We start from the raw sequence: 26,397 nt of genomic DNA, 5'->3' as shown, positions 1-26,397 counted from the left end.
GTTTTTTTTTAAAAATGTAAGCCCAGCCCTTTTGTTGCCAATCAAGTTCTGTCAGAAATCTGACGCTGATGTTTAATTCTGGCCCTTTTCAGCTGTAAAACTTTTATTGGCCTCTACCCCAAATACACTGACTAAGAATTCAGAGTTCATCTGCAGCATGAAAGCTTTTGAGCAGAAAAACATGAACACCAGAAGAATGATTTCCAAACCCTGTGTGCCTGCAACATTTGTATGGCATATGTCCATTTGCTTCAAAACTCTGGCCTCCCATACCTAGCATCTTCTAAGCATTTAATAGTCTGTAAACATGACTTTGGTAAAGCTGTGTTACTGACTATTTTTGTCAGGAGCTGTCTTTGAAACAGACAGGAGACAGAAATCTGGCTTTCAGACCAGCTCTGTTACACATTAACCCACTGGACATAACCTCACTAGAGAGAATGAGACCATCTCCTCCTGCTCTGTGTTCTCCACTGCTTGCCATTCTGCCCACGGCACTGGGCCTGGATGTCTCAGAATATACTTCTCCTTCAATGTATTTACACAGGATTTGGCCATCAGGTCTGGGGGTCAACCCAGGACAGTCAGGCTCTCCTCTACTGAGATGTATCTTGACATGAAACTCCCAGGAAGCTGGCGACTGCTCTCAGCAAAAGTGCTAAATCCCCTAAGTGAAGCTGAAGGCTTGGTTCCATCATCTCCTTGCTCCTGCAGCACCTTATTTCACCCTTGTGTTAACATTCAGGGAAAGGTCATGATTCTCTGACTTTGTGAAGAATTGTTGTATTTTAGTTTGTATAAAAGTAGCCTAAATGCAAATGGTGCCCAGCAACAGGACAAAGAGCAATGGGCACAAACTGAAACACAGGAAGTTCCATCTGAGTATGAGGAAAAGCTTTACTTTGAGGGTGACAGAGCACTGGAACAGGCTGCCCAGGGAGGTTGTGGAGTCTCCTTCTCTGGAGATATTCAAAACCTGCCCGGACGCAACTCTGTACAACCTGCTCTAGGTGAACCTGCTTTAGCAGAGGGGTTGGACTAGATGATCTCCAGAGGTCCCTTCCAACCCAAACCATTCTGTGATTCTGTAAATGCTAAAAAACTATGGAAAGCATGAACTTAGCTTTGTCTTCAAATGTGGCAGGATATTCCTTTGAGGTGTAACCGTTTGTCCAGATGGGTTTGGCTCTCCACAGCTTGCTTCTTTCCTGGCCCTTTTAAAGCTACTAAGGATGGATGTAAAAAGCAACAAACTGATATATGGTCACACTGAATAGAAGCAAATAGAGGCACAGCTTTCTGTGCAGTAGGGACTTCCTGAGATTCCGAGAATTTGAACATTCTCCTGTTGGGATGGTGGGCAGCTCTAAGCCAAACATTTATGTGCAATTATATACGATCTTAAAATAGCTGCTATTTCAGTAGAAATTAATGCATGACTAATTTTGGAACACTCAACAGAAGGCACCCTCTTAATCAGTGGACTATGCCTTTATGTTTACTTTGTAGGTAGTACTTGGCGCAATAATCTAAATCAAACATTCCCTGGCTAATAACGTATTAGGTGGCAACAGCGTAAGCTGTCAGGGAGTGCCGTAGTAGCACGCAATATATGGCATTACCAGCAAAATGTGCAGAGCATCAAAACAGGACATTCATGGAGGCTCTTCTACTGAAAATACTGCTATCAGTACTAACTGATGCTGTGTCTGTGACACCCTTCCCTCTCTCTAGTGAAAACTGGGCCAAAATCACTCTCCTTTCACATATCCTGAAAGAAAAAAAGTTTTTATAGTGAAAATATTACAACATGGAAGTTCAGCTAGCATAAACAGACATGATTCTATAGACAGAGTCATCTCCAACTGCAAAAGATCTACTCATCTCACTCATCAGCCTGTTCTCAGGATTTGATTTTTGGGGCAGTTAGCTATTGAAGAATTGACCTAATTGAATTCTGTAACATTTAGGTCAATACTAAGTGAGACAGAGTTTTCTAGTGTTCTACAACATTAATGTATTTTTAATGTATGGAACAATTTTGTCTGATTAGCACACGGAGTTTACTCTTTTTTTTTTTTCCTCTCCCCCCTCCACCCCAGCTTATTTTCTGCCTTGAAAAATAACTATGTTTCACTAATTTGATTAGTTCTTAGGCATTCAGTCCCTTTTTCTTCCATTACAGGAGTAAGAAATTTGAAAATAAAGTAGATGCTTTAAAGGTCATACATGACTGATGTAAGTATGCTTCAACTCAAGTACAGAGATTACAAAGAAATTATAAGGCAGGACCTGATCTGTACAAAAATGAGATTGCCAAAAAACCCACCCCAAAACACCGAAAAAGAAAAAATAATTATTTAGATCAATTAGCACTTCTAGTGAAAGTTCCCCCCCTTGCCATGTTGTATTCTTTGTTGGAAGAGAATTTTCATAAGCAATTCATTCTCTGTTCAGCTGGGGCCTTTCTTTCCTGCATACAGTCTTGAGATTTATTTGAGATAATTATTTCAAATTATTATATGCTAACAGTATTACTTAATGACAGTGTGTTTCAAAAAAACCCCATTACATTAACACATCTCATTTTCCTTTGCTATATAATATAACTGGAGCTAGTTGGGAAATTGCAATATAAATTTCCTTTCTTTTTTTTTTTTTTTATTAAGTGTCAGCCTGAACATTGAATCAATATAACTATATGAATTGAATAAATTGTTTTCAATCTAAAGATGCACCCAGTGTAATTATGCATTTTAAAGACCTTTTTTTCTTGGCAATCTGCAGTAGTTTTAAAAATATCTGTAGCATATAATTTGTCATAAATTCTCAGACTGACATGTCAGCATTGGCACTGCCTGTCAAATTACATCAATGCCTTCATGTCACATGGCATGAAGTGACATAACTCAAAGTGACAGAATGAGGTTTATTGGAAATTTCTGTTAAATAAAGCACAAACTATTTAGATAATTCACCCTTTTAACAAACATCAAAAGTTAGCATGGAGAAGTACTTTTCAGCTTTGAAGTGCAGTGGATAAGCAGCAATTACATGTCCACTTCCATTTAAGAGTTACAAGTTTTAAATTGTGCTCTTTATCGCTTTTCTGTGCCAGCCAATTTGGTCATTTTCAAAATATTCGTTAGGTGATGAAACCAGACAGAGCAGAAAAATGCCATTAGCAGTGATAACTTCAGATAGAAACCTACTGTAGAGCTTTCTCCAGTGCTGAAGTTGCCAAATCGCGGCTGCAAACCAGGCCAGCAGCCCCCATAGCCAGGCACTGGGCTATCTCCAATGATGCATGGCCAGGCCACATATGTCTGTCTTCACTTTTACTGTGGATGCGACTCTGGCCAGGGGTTCAATTGCATCGAAATCTCTTGTTGATATAATGTACCTGAGGGCCTGTATACTTCAGATAGCCCTGGATTCACGTGTATGTATAACTACGGCTCATTTTCCAACCTGGACTTCTAAAGTCTGGAGACTGAATTTGGGAAGTTGTTTGTAGGTGGATTGCTGGTCTTGCTATAAACAGTGTAGGGAAACAGGATAAGGAAAATTCTGCTTTAATTTTTGCTTCTTTCCTGCAATCTGGTGAGCTGGTAGACTCTAGTGCATGTTTGTGTTAAAAAAACACACAACAAAGCCCCAGCACTCTGAACAAAGCAGCACTTGCCCAGCACCTCCCATGAAAAGGCTAAGAATGAGATCCTGAAAGGTGAGTTAGCTCCAGGACTGTGCTTAAGACACTGACACCATGACCTGTTCTGTGATAAGACAGCTCTGTAGCCTGCTACATCTATTTTTGCAGTCATTTTTAATTTCAGTTTTTACTTATTTTTACATTTTTAGCTTAAACTAGTTTTTCAAATACAAGCAAATGCGACAATGTGTTGTAAATTGTACCAACTTGGCACCTGGAAGTATGCTAAAAGTTGTGATTGACTGGCAGCTGGTGAAGAAAAATTCATGGCAGGAAAAAGCAAAGAATGCACCTACTAGAGAAGCATGAAGTCTTGTTTAACTAAATTGCCTTGCTCTCCTATAATTTTGTTTTCCTTGTCAGATAACTACTAGTTATTTTGAATATGAATATGTGGACCTGGAGTAAGCAAAATTACCTCAACTTTCAACCAGCTTTATTAACTGGTGCATTATTAACCGGAAGACAATGTCCATTTGATTTTTTTTTTTGTTTTTCAGATTCATATGTATGTGTTCTGCAGTTTGCCACTGATGAATTCAGACTTGTCAGTTTTTCATCTAGTGCATGTAAACGCAAAGAGGGGGAACACTGCAAGGACTGAAATTGCACTTAATTCCTACACTGTTTGCAGAGGCTGCTAAACTGGCAGAGGAAGTGGAACATTCCCTCCAACTTCAGCAACTCATTTGGGAAACTACACATCATTTGGTGTAAAAAAATAAAAGCAGGATGGAACAGACTGCTTAGAGATAAGCATCTTTGAACCAGTATCAGGTCATGTGGCAATGAGCAGAAGTTCTTACAGCTTGTTTCTGTTCTGAATATCCAGTATTCGATCTATTTTAAATGTATATAGCCTATTACCATTGAGATGTGGACATTTGCATTAGATTGATTGATGACTTGACAACTTGACGTAGCTTTGAAGCATTTTGAAATGCAAAATTTCCTTGTTTCACTGTAGCTGCACCTGAGTAAGGATTGCAAAAGAACCTTTTTTTCTCTGTGAAAAAAGAATACAAGCTAAACTCTCTGAGAAGGCTACTGTCATTAACTTAATGGATCTACATCCGCAGGCGTTTTTTACTTCAACTGAAGCTACAACTTAGACTTGTCTTGGACCTCATAGTCATTACGTCATCAACAAAGCAAATTCTGAACGTTCTTCAGACTGCATTATGCTGCCGCAAAGAGCTGGCTGCTGCCACAGGAGGTTGATATACAAAATAAATTTATTTCTGGAGTAATTTGTTTCTAATTCGTCTGTCTCTTATCCCCTCCATTTGTATCATTTATAGGTTTTGGAGCTCCTGAAGTTCCGGTGCCTTGTTGAAGCTTTCATAAGTCATCATCTGTGCTGTTCACATCTGTGCTTTGGATCACCTTGGATAAACGACTAAGTGCTGCCAGCCAGCTGCCAGTTTTCGGATTTGTTTTTTCTACAAACATCAGAAAAGAGTAACAACGGTGCAAAAAATGGTGCATCTAAAGAGAAGAGAAATGTTTGTAACAATTGCTCAGTATGAAAATTGGCAGTATGAGGGTCCTGCAAGTTTTCTCTGCTATTTTCTCCTGACACATGCCTTTAAATGATGGATGAGGATATTTTCATGACTACACTAGTGGGTTTTCAAATGATGGCAGGATCACTCTATGTGTTTATTCATTTCTCATAAAAAATCAATGCAAATTCTATTTAGTGTCATTAGAAACTTCCACCTCTTTCTCATGTCCAGGCTGTACTAATGTACTTCCCAATGATGGATAGAAAGATCATACTGGAAAAAAATATACTATAGTATCTTCCAGGAGTACAGTTTCGTACCTTTACCCTGGTTTAAGCTTAAGCATTTTCTGTTCTTCTTCAGATAGAAAAGCAAGATACAGTTAGGAAAGTGAGACACCCTCGCTCCTCTGTTCAGCTGATCTCTCTTGGGATTACGTAAGACTTAGTCATTGCTTATGACCTCTAAAAAAATTTGCCATCGACCACCTACGGATTTTGAGTTTCTTACACAGCTCAAAGGAGTTGTGACTACACTCCCACGTGTTTAAGGCTTTCATTCCCACGACTCCGGGGCCGAGGCAGTCCAACCAGCCATTGGCGTGTTGTACAGCCTGGACCCAGTGAGGAGGTTAATGAAGGGGCACCGGGGCGGAACGCTGCTCGCAGGCCCGCGAAGCCGAAGCCAGCAGGCAGCAACCCCTCACGGCCTTGCGCCCGTGTCAGCAAGGCCCGCGGTAACAACCCCGCAGGGACCCGCCGCCCGTAGCCTGGCGGTGCCCCTCGCCGCCGTTACCGGGCCTTCACTGCGACGCCGCGGCCCCCCGAGGGCGGCAGGGGCCGGCGGGCAGCAGTAAGCCAGACCCCGCAGCACCGCACTGAGCAACCACCCCACTCCCGCCCCTCCCGGAAGCTGCCCCCGCGCCGTCCCCGCCCCTTCCGGCGCCCGCCAGGCGCTGGCGCTGCCGGCCGCCACTTCCGGCCGGGTAATGGGGTGGTGGAGGTGGCCGCCGCCGCCGCCGCCGGAGAGAGGGAGGGCGCGCAGGAGCCGCTGCCGCCCCGGGGCCGGGCGCTGCGGCACCGCCACTTAGCGCTGCTGCCGCGGCGGCAGGTGAGGCGGGGCGGGGCGGAGCGGGGCGCGGCGCGGCGCGGTGAGGTGAGGTGAGGTGAGGTGAGGGGAGCGCTCCCCTCCTGCCCGCGGGGGTCGTGCGTCTCCTCGCAACGGAGCGCGGTGCCCGGTGCCGGGCCCGCAGGGACAGCCCCGCTGCCGGCCGGGGACGCGGAGAGCCGCTCCGGCGTGGGGAGCCCGGCGCCGACCGGCCGGGTCCCCGGGCGCCGCGGCGGGGCCGGGGGCGGCGTGTGTGCGCCCCGGGCTGCGGGCGAGCTCGGCGGACCTCGGGGGGAAAGGGCTGCTTCACGCCGGCGGCTGTGCTGGAGGAGAACCGCTTCGTCTGCCGCAGGAGGCGGGGAGTAGCCCCTCGCACTGCTGGTTTGCAGTGAAACCCGCTGTGCCGGCTGGCCGGCTCTCGGCGGCGTGCCGCTGGGGTCGGGGTGCCCGCTTCTGAGGAGGGCAGTCTGCTAAGCAGCTAAAAATCACGCGTGTTTCTCGCTGAAGTTATTTCGTCTGCCGTGGAGAGGATGAAGTGGTTTTGTGCCTGGTTGTGTCGATTTCGTTCTGAACTTTGTAAATGTTCTACTTCAGCAATGATCAACGAGGAGAAAAGCCTCATTAGCAGGCCGGGTGCGAAGGTGCTCATCGGGGAGGTGTGGGGATCCGCAGGGTGCTGAGCCAGGGCGGGTGAAATTCCGGGTAGGTCGGGGGTGCTGCTGCTGCGCTTCGTCCTTATAGCGGGTCTGGGAGGAGAGGGAAGTCGTTTGGCCTCTCATTCCTCTGTCGGCCTTCTCAGGGAACAAGTGGTTTCTGGAAATGATGCCGAGTTCTTGTGCTTTGTGTCAATCTTGTAGTTAGGTATCAAAACGGTCATACCAGGGCCAAACAGACATTCAGCTGTCTTACTGTTTTCTCTGCCAACGATGTAAAATTGGTGGGTTTTCTGAAGGCAAAGTATTTAGTTTTGAGTAAAAAAGTTTTTGAGCATATAGGATTTGATAATTAATAAGGCAGCATGGCAAAGTGCTGTTACAGGTTTGCATGTGTGCTGTTCGAGTTTCAGGATTAAAAGGAGGAGTGGAGTGCCTGCGTGGGGCAGATTTCGTGTGAGTTTAAGGCCTGCGTGTGTTTAGAAAGTTGAAATTCTGCAGGAACTGTTATCCACTTAGTCTCAAAGCTACATTGCTAATGTGTTAGGTGGCCTCGCAGACTCTTCACTTAATGATTGCTGATTGCTATTTTTTAAAAATAACACTTCAAAGGGTAGGTTTTTTCAGCTCTAGAAGTTAATGGAAGAAGAGGCAAAAGAGAGGCAGTTTTAATGTTCACGTATTTGTCGGTTTGTAACTGGAGTTTAAGTGGTCTTGTGGTTTTGTATTTGATGCTTCAGTTTGCAAAATCCACTCTATGAAAACCCCACATGCATTCTGCATTGTAAGATGATTTGATGGAAGGTTCCACTTGCGCAAAGTGTGCTCCATCTCCGCAGAGCTCCCTGGTGCAGCTGGACACGGTGTCTGTGCCACCTCCACAGGGCAGCTGATCATGCTCTGCTCTGGAGTGGCAAGGACTTAGCAAGACACTTCCCGGCATTTAAATGCCTCTCATGTTTGGTAGGGAGTGCCTCTTGCTGGATAACAGAGGTAAGGAAATGCCTGTGGTCTTGTTCTTCCTTTTGCTTTGTATGATACAGAAAAAAGGTGGAATTAACTCGCAGGATTGGGGCGAAGCAATTTTTATACCCAGTGGAAGGAAATTCTTTGGCACGTTTCGTAAGTTTTTGTTGCAGAAGTGCTACTTAAATCTGAAGGAAATGTTCTGTAGATTGTAAAGAGCAAGAATTTTAAATGATCTTGTTTGCTATTCTACATGGTCTTCTTTTTACTGGCTGCTTGGGGTTTTTTTGGTAGTATACAGTTAAAAACACAGGTTGGCCTGGGGGTTGCAATCTTTCAGACTCTATACTATCACTTTTTTTTTGTACAGAGCTCAGTTTTGCAGCCTGCTGAGCTGGGCGAGATCCATAAACCATATTACATTATAAATGTTTATTTGATAATCACACAACTTTTAAAAGGTTTTTATTTCTTATTTATTTTAATGCATCTAAAATGAGGAAGGCTCCTAGATTTTCACTAGACCAGAAAGATCAGATTGTAAATGATTGTGGAGAGTACGAAAAAAACACAGTTTCACTTCAGATATTGTTCTGGTATTAATTTGGATTGAGAGTTTGTTCACGTCTTCCCCTGTTTCCATCTTAAGATGAGGGTATGGGAAGAAAAGAAAGAAATAAAAGGGGAAAAGCAAACCTGAATTGTTTTACTGCTAAATTGTGTAAGGATAAAGAGCAGCAAACATTCTGTTACGAGATGGATATACTATTTCTTGAAGCTGAAGGAAAAAATACTTGACACTTGACATTTAGCATGTGAAATGTTCAAGATCTTGTACAAATATCTTAGGATGTATTTCAGTTTCATTAATAAGTGGTGGAGTACTTGATCAGTTGTTTAAAAATCACTTGTGTGTGCCTTGAATTATGGTGGTAGGATAAAAAATGTTTTGTTAGCTGGTTAGTAGATTAGGAGTTGAGCCGCTCTTAGTGTTCACTTGAGTATAGTACAACCTATTTTGTTTAATGAGGTGTAAAAGTCAGGGAGCAGTATGTATTCTGTTCAGCTGCTGCAATATGTAACTGCACTTAGTGGTTCTTAAGACAAATATGTTTAGTTTTCAGGGCTTTCTGTAGTAGCTGCTGTCAGTTTTGCATGGAGGCATTCCAACAGAAAGACTTCTAAGCGTATGGAGCTAATATTTGATTTTATGGTAGCACTTCCATATTTTCCACAATGCAGCACTTCCAATAAATAATTCTTGAAAAGCACATCTTCCATGATGGTTTAAAACCTAAGACATACAATAAACTAAACAAATGTTACTTCATGAGATTTCTTATCTTACCTTCATAAATAGCACTGAGAACTTTAAGTACAGTTAAGATACTGCTGATAATCTCACTTACTAGAAATGTTTATGAAACAACTATGATAGAAAAGTCACTAAGTAAAACTGAGTGCAAGTTTTACAGGAATATTTCTGCATTTGAAATTATTCTATGCTTGCTTCAGGAAAATACTTATCCAATTTTTCGGTCTCATGGTGGCCTTTGTGCTGTGTTTGATCAGTTTTATATATAGCATTGTAGCTATTGTATTAAAAACCCCTTGAAAAATCATGTATTGTTTTTGCAAGTGTTCTTTTTCTCCTTTTGTTTACAAGATACTGTACTATACCTGGTGGCATTTAGAAGGTAAGGATTAAGTCACTGTATACTATATGGCAATGAAACCTTTAGTGCTATTTGCTTTAAATAAGCACTGAAGAATTCAGAGTTTACAGGAAGAGCAAGTGACAAGCTTCTGATGCAAGTCAGCAGAGTATCCGAGACTCTTGATGCATAACAAGGCAGTGCTGTATGTTCTTTTTCCAGCACACCATTACTAAGTTGGTATGTGACAGTAGCCTTATTATTGCAGGCTGGCTCAGCTCATGTTTTTGTGTATTGCTTTTTTGTGCTGGGGAGCCAAGGTCTCAAACCTGGGTCTTGTCCACATTGCGAACCAGCAGCCTTTGTACAGAAAAGCTTTTCCCCTGAGGTGTGCGATGTCGTGCTCCTAGGCCAGCAGACCCAGCAAAGGAGAGGCTGAGTTGGAATTGCCTATGTTCAAACTTCAGCTTGAAACCTGCCCCAAAGAAATATAGGTTAAATCACTTGAGATCTGATAGTTCTTCGGTGTCCTTCCTAAAATTCCTCTCAAGGGTGATGGGAATTGAACGTAGCTGGGAAAAAAATCAAGAGGCACGTCAGCAAGGAGAGCCACAGGTTCTCACAGGCACAAGTGGGCAGGTGGTGAAACAGTAATGGTGCTGGTAGAGTTTTGCATGCCTGTCTGGAATAAACAAATCCAGTCAGTGTTCTGCTAACTGCTGTGGCCATCACTAGGATCTTATTTAACCCTTCAGCTATGATTCTGGTGTAATCAAGTTCTGTTTCTGTAACAGGATCACAGCCTCATGTTAGTGTGATATTAATGCTACTTTTCCTTGGCTAGAGTAGTGATAATCATATTCGACTTTCCACATTTTTACCTCAATATACTAACTCAAAGTATGCTAGGAAAGTTAGGGACTTAATGGTTGACTGGCAGTAATTCAGTAGAGGAAAACATGATAGAATTGTGGATAATCATTTTGAGAGAGGTTAATTTTCCATATTTAAATATACATCTAGGAGAAATATTGTGCTAACATCTAGGGTATACTCAGTCTCTCAGAAGCATCTCATTTCTTAAAATGCCCTAACCAAACTGTAGAAATATTCATGGCTCATAAAGTAACATTTTTCTTTGAAAAAAGTAGTTATACGCATGTGTATGAAGTTCATATTCAGTTGTGTTCATGCTGTTAATAGAAAGGCTGTGGAAGGAAAAAGGGAAATGGGACACATGATACGTCCTGCTGATGAGCTGACTAAATATAAAGTCACAGCAGCAGGACAGTAATCAACTAGCTAGCTACAGACATTGCTGATGTCAGGCAAAAAGTATATTTTGCCCTCTGACGCTTATGTCTGTGCTTGCTCTGTTACTCACGCGTGTTATTCATCATTAAATGTTATCCATTATTTGGTTTCAGTGATAAAACCAGTAATGTAGAAGGCAAAGTAGTTATCGGTGCTGTTTTCTTTCAGAAGACAGGTACAGTTATCTAGGGACTTGGTCTCTTCTGCATGAGTCAGTCTTGTGTTGCAGACTGGTAGTGTTAGAAATGTTTTGTAGCGTTCTTAAGCTTCAAAAATGAACAGGAGCAGTTGGGCAGAGAGATCTGTGTTGTATTCCAGGTGCTAAGATTATTAGGGAAAGTTCTTTTTACCCTTTAAACTACAAAAGCGGCACTAAATGAGTAGTTTGAAGGAGAAGGCAGTTTCTGAGTTTAAAGAAATTGCCTTGTCATCAAAACTGAACTTAACTGTTGCTCTTGAGACAAAATTAGCTACCAGCTGTGTGGGATGGTTTAAGTTTAAGTTTGTGTTTTGTGTGCTTGTTTCTTTCAATGATTTCTTTGTCTTTTCCAGTTGGTTAAATGTCTTGTCTTTCACAGCATTTAAAAACAGAAGTAGGTCCTGTCAGGTGCATCTTAAGGTTAATGTAGACTTTCTCCCAGGTGCAGCCCATTCAGTAGTGACCTTTGATGGGTATGCTTACTCAGTGTTGTAAGGTCACTTTTATTGCACGTTTGGTAAGGGTTGATTTTTTATTCCTGCAATGCTAGATGAAGGAACACTAGGCTGGTGTTAGGCTACTTGACTTGTGACGAACAGGTTTCTCGTAGGTTAGGGGGAGTTTACTGCCTTTGCCCTCAGAAGTTGATTTGGTTAGAAGACAAATCAGTAAGTCGAGTGTATTTTCGGTGAGTCTAAATTCACAGCTTTTAGATGATTACAGTGTTATAAAAAACACTGTGATTAACTTTTTTTTTGAGTATTTCATCTGTGTTTCTGAGTAAGGAAAGCTGGAAGTCCAGATAAGCAACTCAAGTTTGTTTGTTTGTTTTACTGAAGTAAAAATACAAAAGTACAAAAAAGGTCAATTAACTGATCATTAATTACAAATGAAATGTCATAATTTCTTTTGTTAATAGCTGTGTGAGCAAAGTAGTTGTTAACAGTTACTTTGAGCAAGACTTTCAAAAATAGTAAGATAACATAGAAATGAGAAAATACCCTTTTATATGGAGAAGAAAGAGTATAGTAAATGCAGAGATGGTAGTGGTGATTTATGGATGTTTTGGCAACTATTTATATCAAGGTATTAAAGCTTATATGCATATTGACTGTATATGGAGTTTTGAGAAATTAAACTATGCATTAAGTACATGTTGTTAATATACAATCAACTCCAGAGAGAGTATCTTCAGAAGTACTGCTCCCTTAATCCTTTTAGAAGGGCAGCTTTGATTTGTGCGCTCATTTTTCCGCTAAAGTATTTATTTTGCACTGCTGGGAAATCTCTTTGGACAAATTTAATCTTCTCTGATATAGAATAAAATAGCGTGTGGTCCTGTTAGATGTGAGCCGGAAGAAAAAGTTGCATCCAATAATTACGGTAAGAGCTACTTCTAACAATAGATACAGTACCTCTTTAAAAGAGAAGTGAGAAGGAAAGAGCTGCTGTTTTTGGAAGAGCGTGCCCCTGGAAAATCATCTAAAATTTAGTGTTGAATATTCATGATGGGTTTGAGTACCTGTTTACTATATGCAGAAGCTAAATAATAGATTAAGTAGACTGTTTTCTTGCTTTCATTCTGAAAACCTTGAATGATGTATGTGGCAGTAGTGTATTGTACTGACTTGTATTTTCTGAGATTTGGTTGGCATGATTGAAACGTTCTAGTTAATTAGACTTTTTTCAAGTACAGAAGAGCTGTGAAATTGTAGCTGTTTCTTACATGGTAGCTGTACATAAGCCACCAAATATAAATTATGCACAAATCCATTCTGTACTGCAGTGGATCTTAAATATTGATAAGCTTTTTATTACTTTTACATCACTGTTAGCCTTTCAAAGTTTTTTCATGTATTCCACGTAACATTCTGTGGCTAGTTTTTTTCTGGTGGTTGTTCTAAGTTGTTCTGGTGACTTGTCACATCCATGTGACTAAAATGATGCTGAGATGTCTTGCCTTCCTTCAAGAAATATTCTAAAGTCAAGAAAACAATTATTGAGAAATCTGTACAAAGAGAATACATCTTCTCTGGTTTTGGTGTGTTATTATGTTATCTATTACCACATCACTTTTGAAGATGCTTTGGAATTAAAGCTAATGCTTAATTTCTAGTAATGTTATTTTGAAAGCTGAATATTTTAAAGGATTCACAATTTGATAAGCATCTATCTTAATTACTGAGATCAAACAAAGATAGAAATATGATGGCTGCACCATCAACATACAGCGAAGATGCCTAAGGTCAATATTATTGTAGATACCTAGTCTTAGGTTTAGTTGGGGGGGTGGGGGGAATGTCATGCCACCAAAGCTTCAGTATTGGACCTGTAATGTATTATTTTATCTTTAATTCAGTTTTACATGGTTGCTGGCTATACTTTCTTGCTTGGTTTATGAACTGCAAACAGTGGAAAGGACTAATGATTAAACTGATATTTAAACAGAGTAATTATATTTTTCATTGCCTAGTATAGTTAACAAACTAATTTATTTTTTTAACAAAAGAATAAAAGTAGACTGGATATATCTAGGAAATATTTTACTTCTTGGTAGCTTTAAATTTCTATTTAGGAACAAGTGAGATGATCTTAATTTAGTTTTGCTCGAATAAAGAGTGTTTTAAAAGCATTTTTATATTACTTCCCTAATAAATTATATATCTGGTTTTTAGCTGGCTCTTACATAAAAAAGCCTTTGGCTGATTAAGCATCTAAAATTGCACAAAATACACCGGCATTTCAGTAATATTCACTAAACATTCAGGTCTTGTCTCTTTTCTCCAATATGTAACAGGTCAATTTTATTGACGAATAGAGAAGGATGATGGCAGGCAATAACCAGCTTTGCATTCGACGTTGGACTACCAAGAACGTGGCCAAGTGGCTGAAGGAAGAAGGCTTCTGTGAATATGTGGATGTTTTGTGCAATAGACACAGGCTAGATGGAGTTACACTGCTGACACTTACTGAGTACGATTTACGATCCCCTCCTTTGGAAATCAAAGTCCTGGGGGATATCAAAAGGCTAATGCTGTCCATACGCAAACTACAGAAGCAACATATCGATGTCCTAGAAGAGCTGGGTTACAACAGCGATAGTCATGTCAGCACAGCGTGCCCAAGTGTTGGTTCACTACAGGGTACCGATTGGTTTTGTAATGGTGAAGTACCTCGGGACTATGATGGACCAATTACTGACTTGAGTGGTGATCAGTATCAATATGCAAATGGAAAAAACAAACACTCTGCACGAAGACTGGACCCAGAGTACTGGAAGACGGTTTTAAGTTGTGTGTATGTCTTCATAGTGTTTGGCTTTACATCATTCGTTATGGTTATAGTACATGAGCGAGTACCTGACATGCAAACATATCCACCTCTACCAGACATATTTCTAGATAGGTAAGAAATTTTCTTTTAAAACAAAATAGTAACTTGATGGTTAAAGTATAGGCTGTCTTTTCCCCATTCTCAAAGTTTCATATGCTCTTGAAGATGCCTCTGCAAAATAGTAATTAGAGTATAGTAAACCCTTCTGCTAAGATTGAAATGCACATCAGAGAGATGCAGAGATTTAGTCTTCTCAGGGGAAAATAAACTGAACTGTTGTTCTACCCAGTTTATATTTAATTCTACATCTTTAGCTAATCACAACACAGGAATTAATTCATCCATCCTCTCATTCTAGTAAAAAGGGTGATGGTCAGCTGGCACAGAAAAGCAGCCATATGCTTTTTCTGAAATCCAGATGCTCTTGTGAAGCTTAACATGTCTTGATATAGAAAAACTTTTGATGAAGGAATATTTTGGTCTGCCAGTGAGCAAAGAAATTGAAAGGGAATAGCATTGGTACTGTATTTTTGCTGTGTCCCCACTGTCGACTTGTTGGAGATGGTTTAGGGAAACTGAACTAGACTGAATAGAGTATCTGTGTACTAACACAGTGTTGTGACTTACACAGTACCTGCTCATTTTTTAAAGAAAATATTCCACTTCAAGCAGAAGTGTGCAGAAGCCCCCATAAATTTAGATATAACTCAGCAAGGACGGACCACATCCAGCAGAGTAGAAGAGACGAGAGAGATCGGGAGCTATGACATAACTGGATTTTGTTCCCAGGGCACTACCACATTATTCAGTGGGCAGGACGATGGGGGAGGTCAGAAAGCAGCAGCTCACAAAACAATGCGAAAAGATTACTACAAAGCTAGTATTTGAGCAGTGCTTTGCTACCCTTTTGTATCAGGGGGAACACAAAACCAGGAGGAGCAGCCTCTCTTGAAATCTGTCGATCTGTATTTTGGTGAAATTGCAGAGTGGAAATTGTTACTGGTGCCATATGTGTGCAAGAAAGTCCTAAGTCTTTTGACAAGCAAGGCTAGAAGGTTTGCATGCAGTGATTATCACTGAAATCTAACTTTGAAAACAGTTTTTATTTTTCCTAACACTTCTGTGCAGTTGTGCTTCATGGCATGTATTTAGGATTTTAGGCTTTGTTGCATTTCATTAATTGTGTTGACGTGGCATTCTTATGGGCACAAGCAGCATAATTGACATGATGCAAGTTTGTGTCGGAATGAAAAAGGTTGTTGGGAAACGATGGTAGAGGAACACATCCTGTTAGTAAATCACATGTATAAATTAAGAGAGTGTACTAGAGATTTTCTTTGACTTAGTGAATTCTGTGTAAATGTCTGCTGAAAATACATTATTAGAAAGGCGATAATGTAATGAAAAATTAATTCAAATTCTATTTAATTCAGTCTAACAAAATAATTTTTCGTTGTAGTTTAAACTGTTGTCAGATTAATGCGAGTTAGTTTTGTAGTTAGAACTTTATATGTCTTTATTCTCAATACTGAAACTAGAAAGAAAATTAAGTCTTTGTATTGTAAGTTAACTTTCTTGCTTCGTTGTTTTTTTTAGCGTCCCTAGGATACCATGGGCTTTTGCTATGACTGAAGTATGTGGCGTAATTCTTTGCTACATTTGGCTGCTGGTTCTTTTGCTTCACAAACACAGGTATAAAATTCAAATTAATTGGCACTTTGATTCAGAGAAAGGACTGTAACAAGAATTTATGATGATTGTTTAAGACTTTCCATTCAGTGAGAATCTTGTAAGCTTCTAGTATGGCCCTGTTAAAATGGATTAGGGAGGATTTAATCAAGAATGGTGACTTGTGAATCTTACAAAGGGGTAATCTGAATTTACTTTTCTACCAGATTTATATGTAATTTCCTTCAGAACATATGTATTTCGGAGAGCTGTCAGTATATACTCTCATACTGTAACTATTTTGTATATAAGAAAATCCTATAAGAATGAAATTCCACAGGATGACTGAGCCAGCCTAGCAGCTTGCTGTCACTGAAGGGTAGAAAACCCTTTTGTGTGCATGCATATTTTAAGTTAAATTTGTACCAGTTTGTTGATTTTTATCAGTTTGTCAACAGAAGGTATGAATGCTAAAGCTAGTACAAGTGTAGCTTCAGAGGAGTGGAGTTGTACCTTTTGGTGACAGTAAGCTTGCTACAGTGCCTCACCCTGTCATATTATGGAACCATACCTTTACAGTACTACTTAAAAAAAAAAAAAGTAAAATTTTTTTACTGTGAAACTTGCAGCAATGATGAAGGGACTTCATGGGATTAAATTGGGGTGCAGGGAAATGTTTGTATCGTAACATTCCTTATTTAAAAAATACAATATATTAGGATTCTTGCAATCAGTTCCTATGTACTTTTCCCAGATCTATACTTCTGCGAAGGCTGTGCAGCCTCATGGGGACAGTATTCTTACTACGTTGCATTACAATGTTTGTTACCTCACTCTCTGTGCCAGGCCACCACTTGCAGTGTACTGGAAAGGTAAAAACTTAAAATGCTTCAAATTATTTTTCCTTTATAATTTTTTTTTTAAATGTTATTTAAGATGTGATTAAGATTGTTCTGACCGTAATGTTAGATGTGTGTTTATAAGTACAGTGTTTTTTCTCTTCTATTCCACTCCATACCCCTTCATTAACTGCCATTCTGCAGGCAAGCATCCTTTGGGGTCTTAGAAGCACTTGCCACTTTGGAGAGGAGGTAGTTACTTGGGGAAGGGTATTCAGAACGTTTCACGATGTAAACCAGAGAGAATACATCAGAGAAGTGTGCACTTAGGATACTGACTTCATGAAGAAAGGCTGAAAGTAGAGTAATTGCTTCTTTGTCTTGTTGGATGCATGGTTTTGAAAAAAGAAAAACCCTATTATTATTTCACCCCTTCTAGTAAGGGCTATTCCATAGAACATGGGATTTTATGGTTTTATCCTAACTTTTAGTTAGAAGAGGTTTGAGCTGAATGTATCGGAAGCTTGACACATTGGGAGGTTGAACACATTCAAAAAAAAGGTGTCAGACTCTGTATGTAAAGCACTTGCAACAAAATACTTGCTCTAAATTCCAGTATTCATCAGAGGTATGATGAATACAATTAGTAATTGTAGTTACTTATGTGACTCACTGCCACAATAAAATTCAAAGATGTGCTAACCTTCATTTTAATAAAAGACCCAACATGATAAATGGTATTAAACATACATAGTGCTATACAGCTAACTTTAAGGATGTAGCGTTCGGGCAGTGGGGTTGGAACTGAACTAAGGGTTAATGTTACTGTCTTTTAGTTGTATGGCAATGTTTGGGCAAAACTCCAGCGAGCCTTTGCAATATGGAGTGGCTTTGGAATGACTCTGACTGGAGTACATACGTGTGGAGATTACATGTTCAGTGGCCACACTGTCGTCCTGACCATGCTCAACTTCTTTGTCACAGAGTGTAAGTACAGAGTGTCAATACTTAAATGTCCGTAAGTGTTCAGAATATGTACTGCTTGCTGTCAGCCAAGGGTGCAAGAGTGTAAATACTTAAATGTCCTTAAGTATTAAGAATACCTGCAGCTTGACCTCCTCAGAAAGTTCAGAGTGTGACATTTAAGCAAAAAAATAAAAATTCAGATTGTTGTGCTCTTTCTCAGGTTTGTGTCAGTTCACTTGCAGACAGGAAAGGAGCAGCATCACCTAGATTAATGGAAGAATGAATAGGGCACATTTGAAAGAACATGTGAACCAAGAAAATTAGAAAGGCTTTCTAGCTTGCTGCTGGGAGAATACTAGGGAAGATATTTACGATTGCCTGTTCCCGTACACTTCCTTAGGTATCTGCCACTGACCCCGTGATGAGGCAAAATACCCGGCTAGGTGGCTGTACGTTTAGTGTAATCCGTAAAGCCAAAATACCAAACTTCCTAATGAGTGAGAATATATGAAACAATATTGCTCTTCTGAAAATAAAGTGTGATTCGATACATCATATAGCAAGCGAATATAATTAGTTTGAGTTCAGCTATGATAGAATGACTGCAATAACAGAGTAGTGTATGCTTTATGACATTTTTCCCCTTATTATGTGGAAAAGGCAGGATTTTCATTAGAAGAAGTTGGTTGAACAAAGCATTCTGCTTTGCATGGTCCTAAACCACTTTAGGATGCTCTGTTAATCCAGAAATGCACAATAGCTGTATTTGTAAATGAAGTAATAAAGTGATAGGCAATTATAACTTGTGTGGTTGTTTTCATTGGATTTATTGGACCTGTAGATGTAAAGAGTATTTCGAGATAAAGACAGTAACTTCATCACATTTTTGGGTTAAAAATCTGCATAAAAACTTCCAATATCCAGGCCTGGATTTCTTAGTGACCCAGATTTTTGATACATTCAATGTTAGTTGCTTTCTGTTTTCTCCTAGATACGCCAAGGAGCTGGAACTTCTTGCACACCTTGTCCTGGGTCCTGAATCTCTTTGGAATCTTCTTCATTTTAGCTGCACATGAACATTATTCTATAGATGTCTTCATTGCCTTTTACATCACTACAAGACTCTTTTTATATTACCATACGTTGGCTAATACTAGAGCATATCAACAGAGTAGGAGAGCAAGGATCTGGTTTCCAATGTTTTCTTTTTTTGAATGCAACGTTAATGGTACTGTTCCCAATGAGTATTGCTGGCCCTTTTCAAAACCTACTATACTGAAAAGATTGATTGGCTGAAGAGTGTGTGGGTGAATTCAGATTTTTATAAAGTGTTATGACTAAGATCCTACAAGGCTAGCTGGTGGGGGGGGATGTCAGGTAACATTTTTCACTCCATGATCTCCTCCTCTTTGTCTTGTTTCTTGGATTCTTAGCCGTAAAACAGGTTTCCCATACTTCACAGGGATGTGTTTTGTTTTCTTGTTGCTAAAATAGAAAACAATGCAGGAACCAGTAAAGGCTATCAGAGAACCATGAATATGAACCAGAATACTGGTGAATGTTTAAGTAACTTTAACCTCAAATATGTGTACTGAATATAATATACCCTTTACAGGTCCAAATAATCTCCATTGCCTGACATGCCAGCCTTTACATATACTGACTAAAAAAATTAGAACTTTATGAAGACTTTCTTTTAAAACAGTCATAAATGTAATTTTCAAAACAAACTCTGTGTATGCTTAAAGATTGAGGAGTACTGTGTCATAATGAGGAAAGTAGTATAGTTCCTTGCTAAAAGGTTCTCTTAACTGTTAAATAACAAGTCTTAAAGTATAATTGACTGTATAAATGGTCTGCATACAGATTGGCAAAAATGGAAGTCTGCCTTGTGGTTATGCAGTGATGATGTTTTTTTTTAAATGAGAGATTATTTAGCCTAGTCTATCAGCTGTCTATATGGCTGTTCTAGCACTTGGAAGTTTTCTCTTTTGTATTTAAATAAACGAGTTAAAGTAAATGCTACATCCACTGAAAGTAAAGTTAATTTAGCTTTAGCGAGTTTAAAGCCACAGAATAACTTTTGTGTGGTTTTAATTGCTTTATACCCAAACCTGTGCATGCGTTTTAGGAGCAGCTCTTGGACACTGGAAAAACAGAACAGTTATCTTCATATATCTTACTGTCCTATAAATGGATGGGGAAAATGCATGTAGTAACTCTTTCAGGAAAAGTAATAATAGTGAGTATTGGAAATAGTGCTCATATTGGTGTATGTTTTAGCACTCTGGTGTCAACAATATGGTGAATATCTCTGGATATATATACACAGTATATTTGTTTATATATATAAACACACACGGTATATGTTCTTCTAACAAGTATGGAGAGAGACTAGTTCTTAAATTAAGTTGCTCATTTACTACACTGAAAGATAAAAGTATCATAAGCAGTTGAGTTTTGGTTGTTTAAAAAGAAACACAACACCCCCAAAAACCCCAAAGCAACACTTCAAGTCCATAATGCGTAAGCAAGGGTCACACAGTTGGTGATCTCATGCGGTGGTTTCTAAGGGGACAATACTAACATTGACTGTAGAGACTTGAAATTACATTTATGCTAAATGAAAACTCATAGGTAAAAGGTGCAAATCATAAAATAGTATAGACCTTTTAATTTGGTTATTGCAATTTCAGAATAGGTGGTACGTGCAAAAAGTAGTGTAAGTCAGCCTTGGAAAGTTACACAAAGCATTTCCAGCTTGGTATGAGCTGACTTAATGGCCGTAATATGCTTAGGTTTGCACGGAAAAGAATCCCTTTGGATTTTTGCAAGAGAGTTGTGTATTTGGAGGCTTGTAACCTACTGTGGGCTACTCCTCACTGTATTGTGTTCCTTTTCTAAACCTGGATTGTACTAACTTGAATATCTTCCGCTCTTCATAGTATATTGCTTTTGTAACTTAATTTAGCTCCTATTCCACAGAGGAATTGTGCATCTTAGAGTATCTCTGCCAACTGTATTGAGCACATATATATTGTACTATTCTGTGGACTTTTATATTAGTAACATTCCAATTTTTGTAGCAAAATTGCAGGTATAATACTGTATTGTTCAATCAGCCATAGCCTGATGGCTCTTGCCATCCAAATTGGGGGAGTATGCTTACACTTAAGAAAAAAAGGAGAAAATACTCTGAAAGAGTTAAAGACTTTTCATTTGCTGTTCTTACCTTCTGATTTCAGAAAGGCAATTTGAACATTCCTCTTGAGACTTTATAATCAAAAAGCTCTATTTGCTAATTTATATTTGCCTTTGCAATGCACACACAGTTATGTATGCTATTTTTTAAACTCTAGGACAGCACCTGTTCTCAGGATGTGCAGAATTGTATTCTGAGTTATAACATGTGGAGAGGTATGCAATTAAACTGCAAAGCTGTTGATTCTGAAAAGAGCCGTGTCAGTGCTAACTGGCGTAGCTGTGTCTAAACTGAAAAATTATTTTGCAACTTAGACATGCAGGAGAATTTTCAAGTACAGCCCAGTGTCATAATGTTTACATAAAATAAAGCTATCATTTCAACACTATTTTTTTTTAAATGAAGTTCATATACTTTGAAACATAAGGCTTCTTTCTTTGTTCTAATTTAGTTTTTCAAATTCTGTTAAGTAAATCTGTGTTTTAAATCAGTGTTGCCTATCTGTTTTTTAAAGGAAACTTCTTCTTTTGTGCAGTTTCCCTTGATGCTAAATATCAGAGTCCAAGATAAGTAATATACAGAGGTTGATTTTGTGAGCATTGAACTGGGTTAAAACATTGTCAGAATAATTGTCCGCTTCTATTTTGGAAGTTCATTTTGTCTGTCTATAAACATGCAAGAGGAAGGCTTGAAATTGACAGAAGACACAAAAAATCTGATCTTGCATGCAAAAGAGCACAGGTCAGTCTGTAAAGTTGGTAATGTAAGCTTTATTGTTAATTAGATGGAAACAAGTGGCAAGTAACTGACAGGCTGAAAATTCTGCACCTCTTTTTTAAAAAGTAAGTGTTTTAAAAGCATTTTGCTGCTTCTCTGCTGCTGACAAGCACTTTTAAGTAAAGGCAGCAGAGCATCGTTGGGCCTTGGATTTAATGCTAAGTATGATCAGGGTTGTCCTTCTCCCTTATGTTCGTGCACCAGTCTTTTTGCTCTCCTTTAACTTGCTGCACCTATTTTATGCAAAGTCATCTCTGTGTTTTGTGGGAGCACACACATAATCTGAATTCAGAGTAATGAATGAATTATTGCGTTATGTCACAAGTGTGTCTAACAGCATTAGTCTAGTACTACAAAGTGCACAAACTAATCAAGTAGAAAAGTCTTAACTGAGTAACTGGATATACAAAAGAAGGGGAGGGTCACATTTTTTTGGTAGCTTAGCAAATCTAGTAATGTTTGAGACTTGACAATAGTCTTGAGCTCTTCCTTATCATCAGTTTGGGGATATATATGCACATACCTGAAAGTGATAGACACACAGGCATTCCCCTCTTTTTTTTTTTTCTCTCTGTACCTTATGACACAGCTTCTTACAATAGCTTTCCTAAACTTTTTGCCTTTAGTTTTTCCTTTCTGGAAGATACCTTAAACTGATGGTTTTATGACATTACAACTGCATACAGAAATTAGACTTTCATAGAGGCACTTTTTAGCAAATTCTGACTACACTGACAAAAGCTTATGGAAGGATCTTTAAGCAAGGTTCTTCCAGCTGTTCTTGAATAAAGATATAGAAAGCTTCCATATATGCTAATTATCTTCATATCCTGTGGCAAACAAGATAACACTTAAACCAAGTGTTGGTACATAAATGTAGATAGGCCTGAAGTATTTAAATGTCCAAGACTAGCAAGAATTGGGTCCTGTAGGTATACTGCTTGTGATGAAGCAAATGATATGCTTAACTGTAAGCAGATCACTAAATACTCTTGACTTCAGTGAGGGTTACTATTTTAGTTTAAGCGTTGTCTTGGATAAGGCCAAGTGCATGCTGTGCGTAGTATAGTGCTACAGTAACGGAAATAGGTCATATCACTTTATTTTTGGTTTTCCCTGATTTCTGCCCCCCCCATCTTCTATAGAAGAAAACATTCCAGTAGAATTTCAAAGAAATTACTACTTAACTGGGTTGTGAGAGAATAAATCTGTAAAAAAAAAAAAAAAAAAAAAAAACCAAAAAAAAAAAAAGGCAAAAAAAAAAAAGCATCAAAATAAAACCTTGATAGTTAGCTGCTTTAAGAAGGAAGAGTCAGTTAAATGATTTAAAAAAAAGTTACTTTTTTGATGCAAGCATGTTAAATAAGTTTATTTAGAAGTATTGAAACCCTTCAATGAGGGTAAAAACAGAGATTCCTATAATCTTTTCTGTATGGCTGTGTCTCATGCAGTGCCAAGAAGAGTACTGGAGGAAAAGAGGGAAAGGTTGAACTCAGACATCAGTACAAGTCTTTTGCAACAGTTAATATCTCCTTAGCAGTGCTTGCATACTTTAGTACTACACTTATTTATTACTATTTAGCTAGTTTTTTGATGTACTAAAGTCCACTAGGTTTTCAAGCACCAAAACTATTGTGGAGCTGAGTCTTAATCATTAAATATGCATTTGAAGAAATAGCAGATGTCTTAGGGAAAAAAAAAAAAAGTAGGTTTTGTGGACCTGGAGTATAACAAAAGTAACCTATAATGACTATGATAGTTTTTCATCCTGTCCATGTAGTTTCTGCTGAAGAGTTGGGGAGAATTTGCAGTAATCTACAGAAATACTGATTTTTGGGGGGGGGTTTTTTGAATAATCTAGGATACTTTTATAGCAACTTGATCTGTAACTATAGAAACGATCATAGTCTAGGCAAGATGGAAGTATATTTGGCAGAAGTCCTAGCAGTGAGCCAGCTTACCCTCTGAATTGTTTTGTGCATGTAGATTTTATCACTCAAGGGTTAATTGATAGACCACTGATGATTCATGCAGATTACTATTTCTGATGTATCTTTGACGTTGTCACTATTCTAATTGAAACAGTATTTCTAGGGAAAAAGTGTCCTTTGGAGTGAACCTACTGATGTTCATTATATGAACATCTTTGTTTATTATATGAAGAAAAACATCAAAAAAACCCCTCACAACGCCTCAAATACCATAGTATTGTGAACACTGAACTTTCCATATAGCAGTATTTGGCATACTTACCATTTGTATCTTAAGAGATTTACAGTGAGTATTATGTACATAATTCATTGACATGCATGTTTTTAAAGCCAGTTTGTAACAGGTGTGTAAGAACTTAAGATGATACATGTGGAGCACAATAACCTGACTTATTAGCCCAGTGACTGCGTAGTTAGAAAGACTAACTGTAACTTAGTTTTGCTCTTTCAATTCAGTTTTGTCAAATACAAGAAATTTATCAAATGTGAGAAACCACAAACTGCATTGTACATGGTACTTAACATAATAAGGATTTAGAAACATGGCTTTTCACACTGAACAGTTACTTCAATTTTGTTCTGACAGAGAAAATAATATTACCTAATGGCTAGAAGGTATGCCAGTGAAGTTTGAAGTACTGTAAATAAGTAAATATTGTTTTGATTCTAAACTCAGATTGAATTAATATATTGTTTTATATCTTTGTTGTATTAAAACATATTTAAAAGTACTAAAATAAAATATTTGATAGATGACAAATGTTTGATTTACTTTATATGTAAAATGATGGCTTGTTATCTCCGTTAGTGTTGTGACCATAAAAGTATACCTGAGTAATATACGGTTTAGAGTTCTGTTTTATTGGTGTGAAAATGCATGCTGCATAATACATATATTGGTGTGCCTGATGTTTTTGCCAGTTGTAAATTGTTTTGGGCAAATCACTTAAATATTTTTGTTATTAAAAAGTTAGAAAATGTATTCCATCTTTTAAGATCTAAGTTAAGTATGAAGAGGGCTTTCAAAGACTCTCTTCAGCTGAAGTAACTTTCAGGTCTCTAGGTATGGGGGTCAACAGTGTTACAGTACATCAACAGTTAGTATAAAAACTTGGAGAAACTGTGAAAGAATAAAGTTAACTTCTGAAACTTTTACATACTCTTCTAATGGGTTTGTATGTTAGGCCTGTTATTACTTCTAGTCACTCATTTCAGTCATCTGGTATGTGAAAGGATGTGCACTGGTTCCTATGGAGAAACTTAGTATACCAAGTGTGCTGCATGCCCTGGAGTTGTAAGTTTATAATTGTAAATGGCTATTTTGAAATACATTTTGTGACCTTAATCCAGCTAAAACGTTTTCTCATTAGGGTGAGCCAGATAAATTTAACATACTGAACTGTTGGAAAAGTTTTTCGTTTAGCTCTGAATTATAAAATGTTGATCAACCTGATAATTTAGAAAGAGAATCCTGAATATGTAGCCCTTCCTCAGTGTGTTTTTTTTTTTTAAATCGTCTGTTAAAGACCAGATTCAAAAAGGAAAATGGGTGTGGCAATACATCTTTCTCAAAAACGAAAATTTGTAAGGCAGAAGAAGCAAAAGCAATAAGGTTCAGTGTACCAGTTGCAGAGTACTTAACTGTGGCCTTTGGTCTAATATTCTGGGAAGCAGTAGATTGTGTTCTAAGCAACTTTAAACAAGTATGCGCTTTGTGCATTGTAAGTACAGACTGGGAAATCTTCCAGGGAAAATAGCTGCCTGCTTCCCAGAATATGTTACAATACTGCTTAGAGATGTGAACTTTGAATAAAAAAATCTTTCCCCTCCACAATAACTTGCTCTTCTCCATGTTACTCCTACAACCAGAGATAGAAAGAGAAATAGTTGCTGTTACCTCTAAGGAAGGAAATAAAACAATCTATGTAGATAGACTTAAATTTGGTGTCAAAATGCAGGTGAAACACTTCTCACTAGCCTACACTCTTCTTTGATAGAATTTGGAGATAATCAGCTTCAGATTGTCCTTCTCGGACCATTTTGTGCAGATTTATTTTCAAAACTCCCATAAGGAAATCTGGTACAGAACAGAAACTAATCTCCTGATTAATTGAATTACATGAAAAATACCTTTAGTAACTCCAAACTGCTTAGTTATATCATTGCATCTTATCTCTTTCTTCAGTGAACTTGTTGATTGCAAGGAAGTAATTTATTCTTACCTATTAAATATGCAGGTGCCAGTCTCATTTACTGTTCATCATTCAAAATTGTTAATCTTGGCTTTTCATAGAGCTGTTGAAGTAGTTCAGAAAGACCGAGCATATTTTCACAACTAACTTTAGACTAACTGAAATTGATTTCTTAAAGCATGGCTGTGAGAATAAGATTGGTATCATGAGCTCTTCCTCCAGTATGGAAATCAGTAATGCTGACAACATAGTTGGCACATACTATGTGAATCCATTAGAAGTAAGTGCATAAACTTCAAACTATTTCTGGAGTGA

At 38.5% G+C, this 26,397-nt stretch overlaps 1 protein-coding gene across 2 annotated transcripts; it reads left to right on the top strand.

Moving 5' to 3' along the window:
• Positions 1–6,209: 6,209 nt before the first annotated feature.
• SAMD8 (sterile alpha motif domain containing 8) lies at positions 6,210–25,043 on the top strand. 2 transcript variants are annotated; one of them, XM_068399224.1, is made up of 6 exons: positions 6,210–6,330; positions 13,912–14,519; positions 16,044–16,139; positions 16,870–16,987; positions 17,791–17,941; positions 18,912–25,043. In XM_068399224.1, exons 2-6 carry the CDS (start codon positions 13,939–13,941, stop codon positions 19,214–19,216), a joined length of 1,251 nt encoding a protein of 416 aa, XP_068255325.1. In that variant the 5' UTR covers positions 6,210–6,330; positions 13,912–13,938; the 3' UTR covers positions 19,217–25,043. The 2 variants fall into 2 exon arrangements, with proteins under 2 accessions (XP_068255325.1, XP_068255326.1); XM_068399225.1 differs by lacking the exon at positions 6,210–6,330 and adding an exon at positions 12,432–12,497.
• The last annotated feature ends 1,354 nt before the right edge of the window (positions 25,044–26,397 follow it).

Source organism: Nyctibius grandis, chromosome 4 (genome assembly GCF_013368605.1).
Source record: "Nyctibius grandis isolate bNycGra1 chromosome 4, bNycGra1.pri, whole genome shotgun sequence".
Taxonomy (NCBI): domain Eukaryota; kingdom Metazoa; phylum Chordata; class Aves; order Nyctibiiformes; family Nyctibiidae; genus Nyctibius; species Nyctibius grandis.
This window is presented reverse-complemented; position numbering and strand designations above follow the sequence as displayed.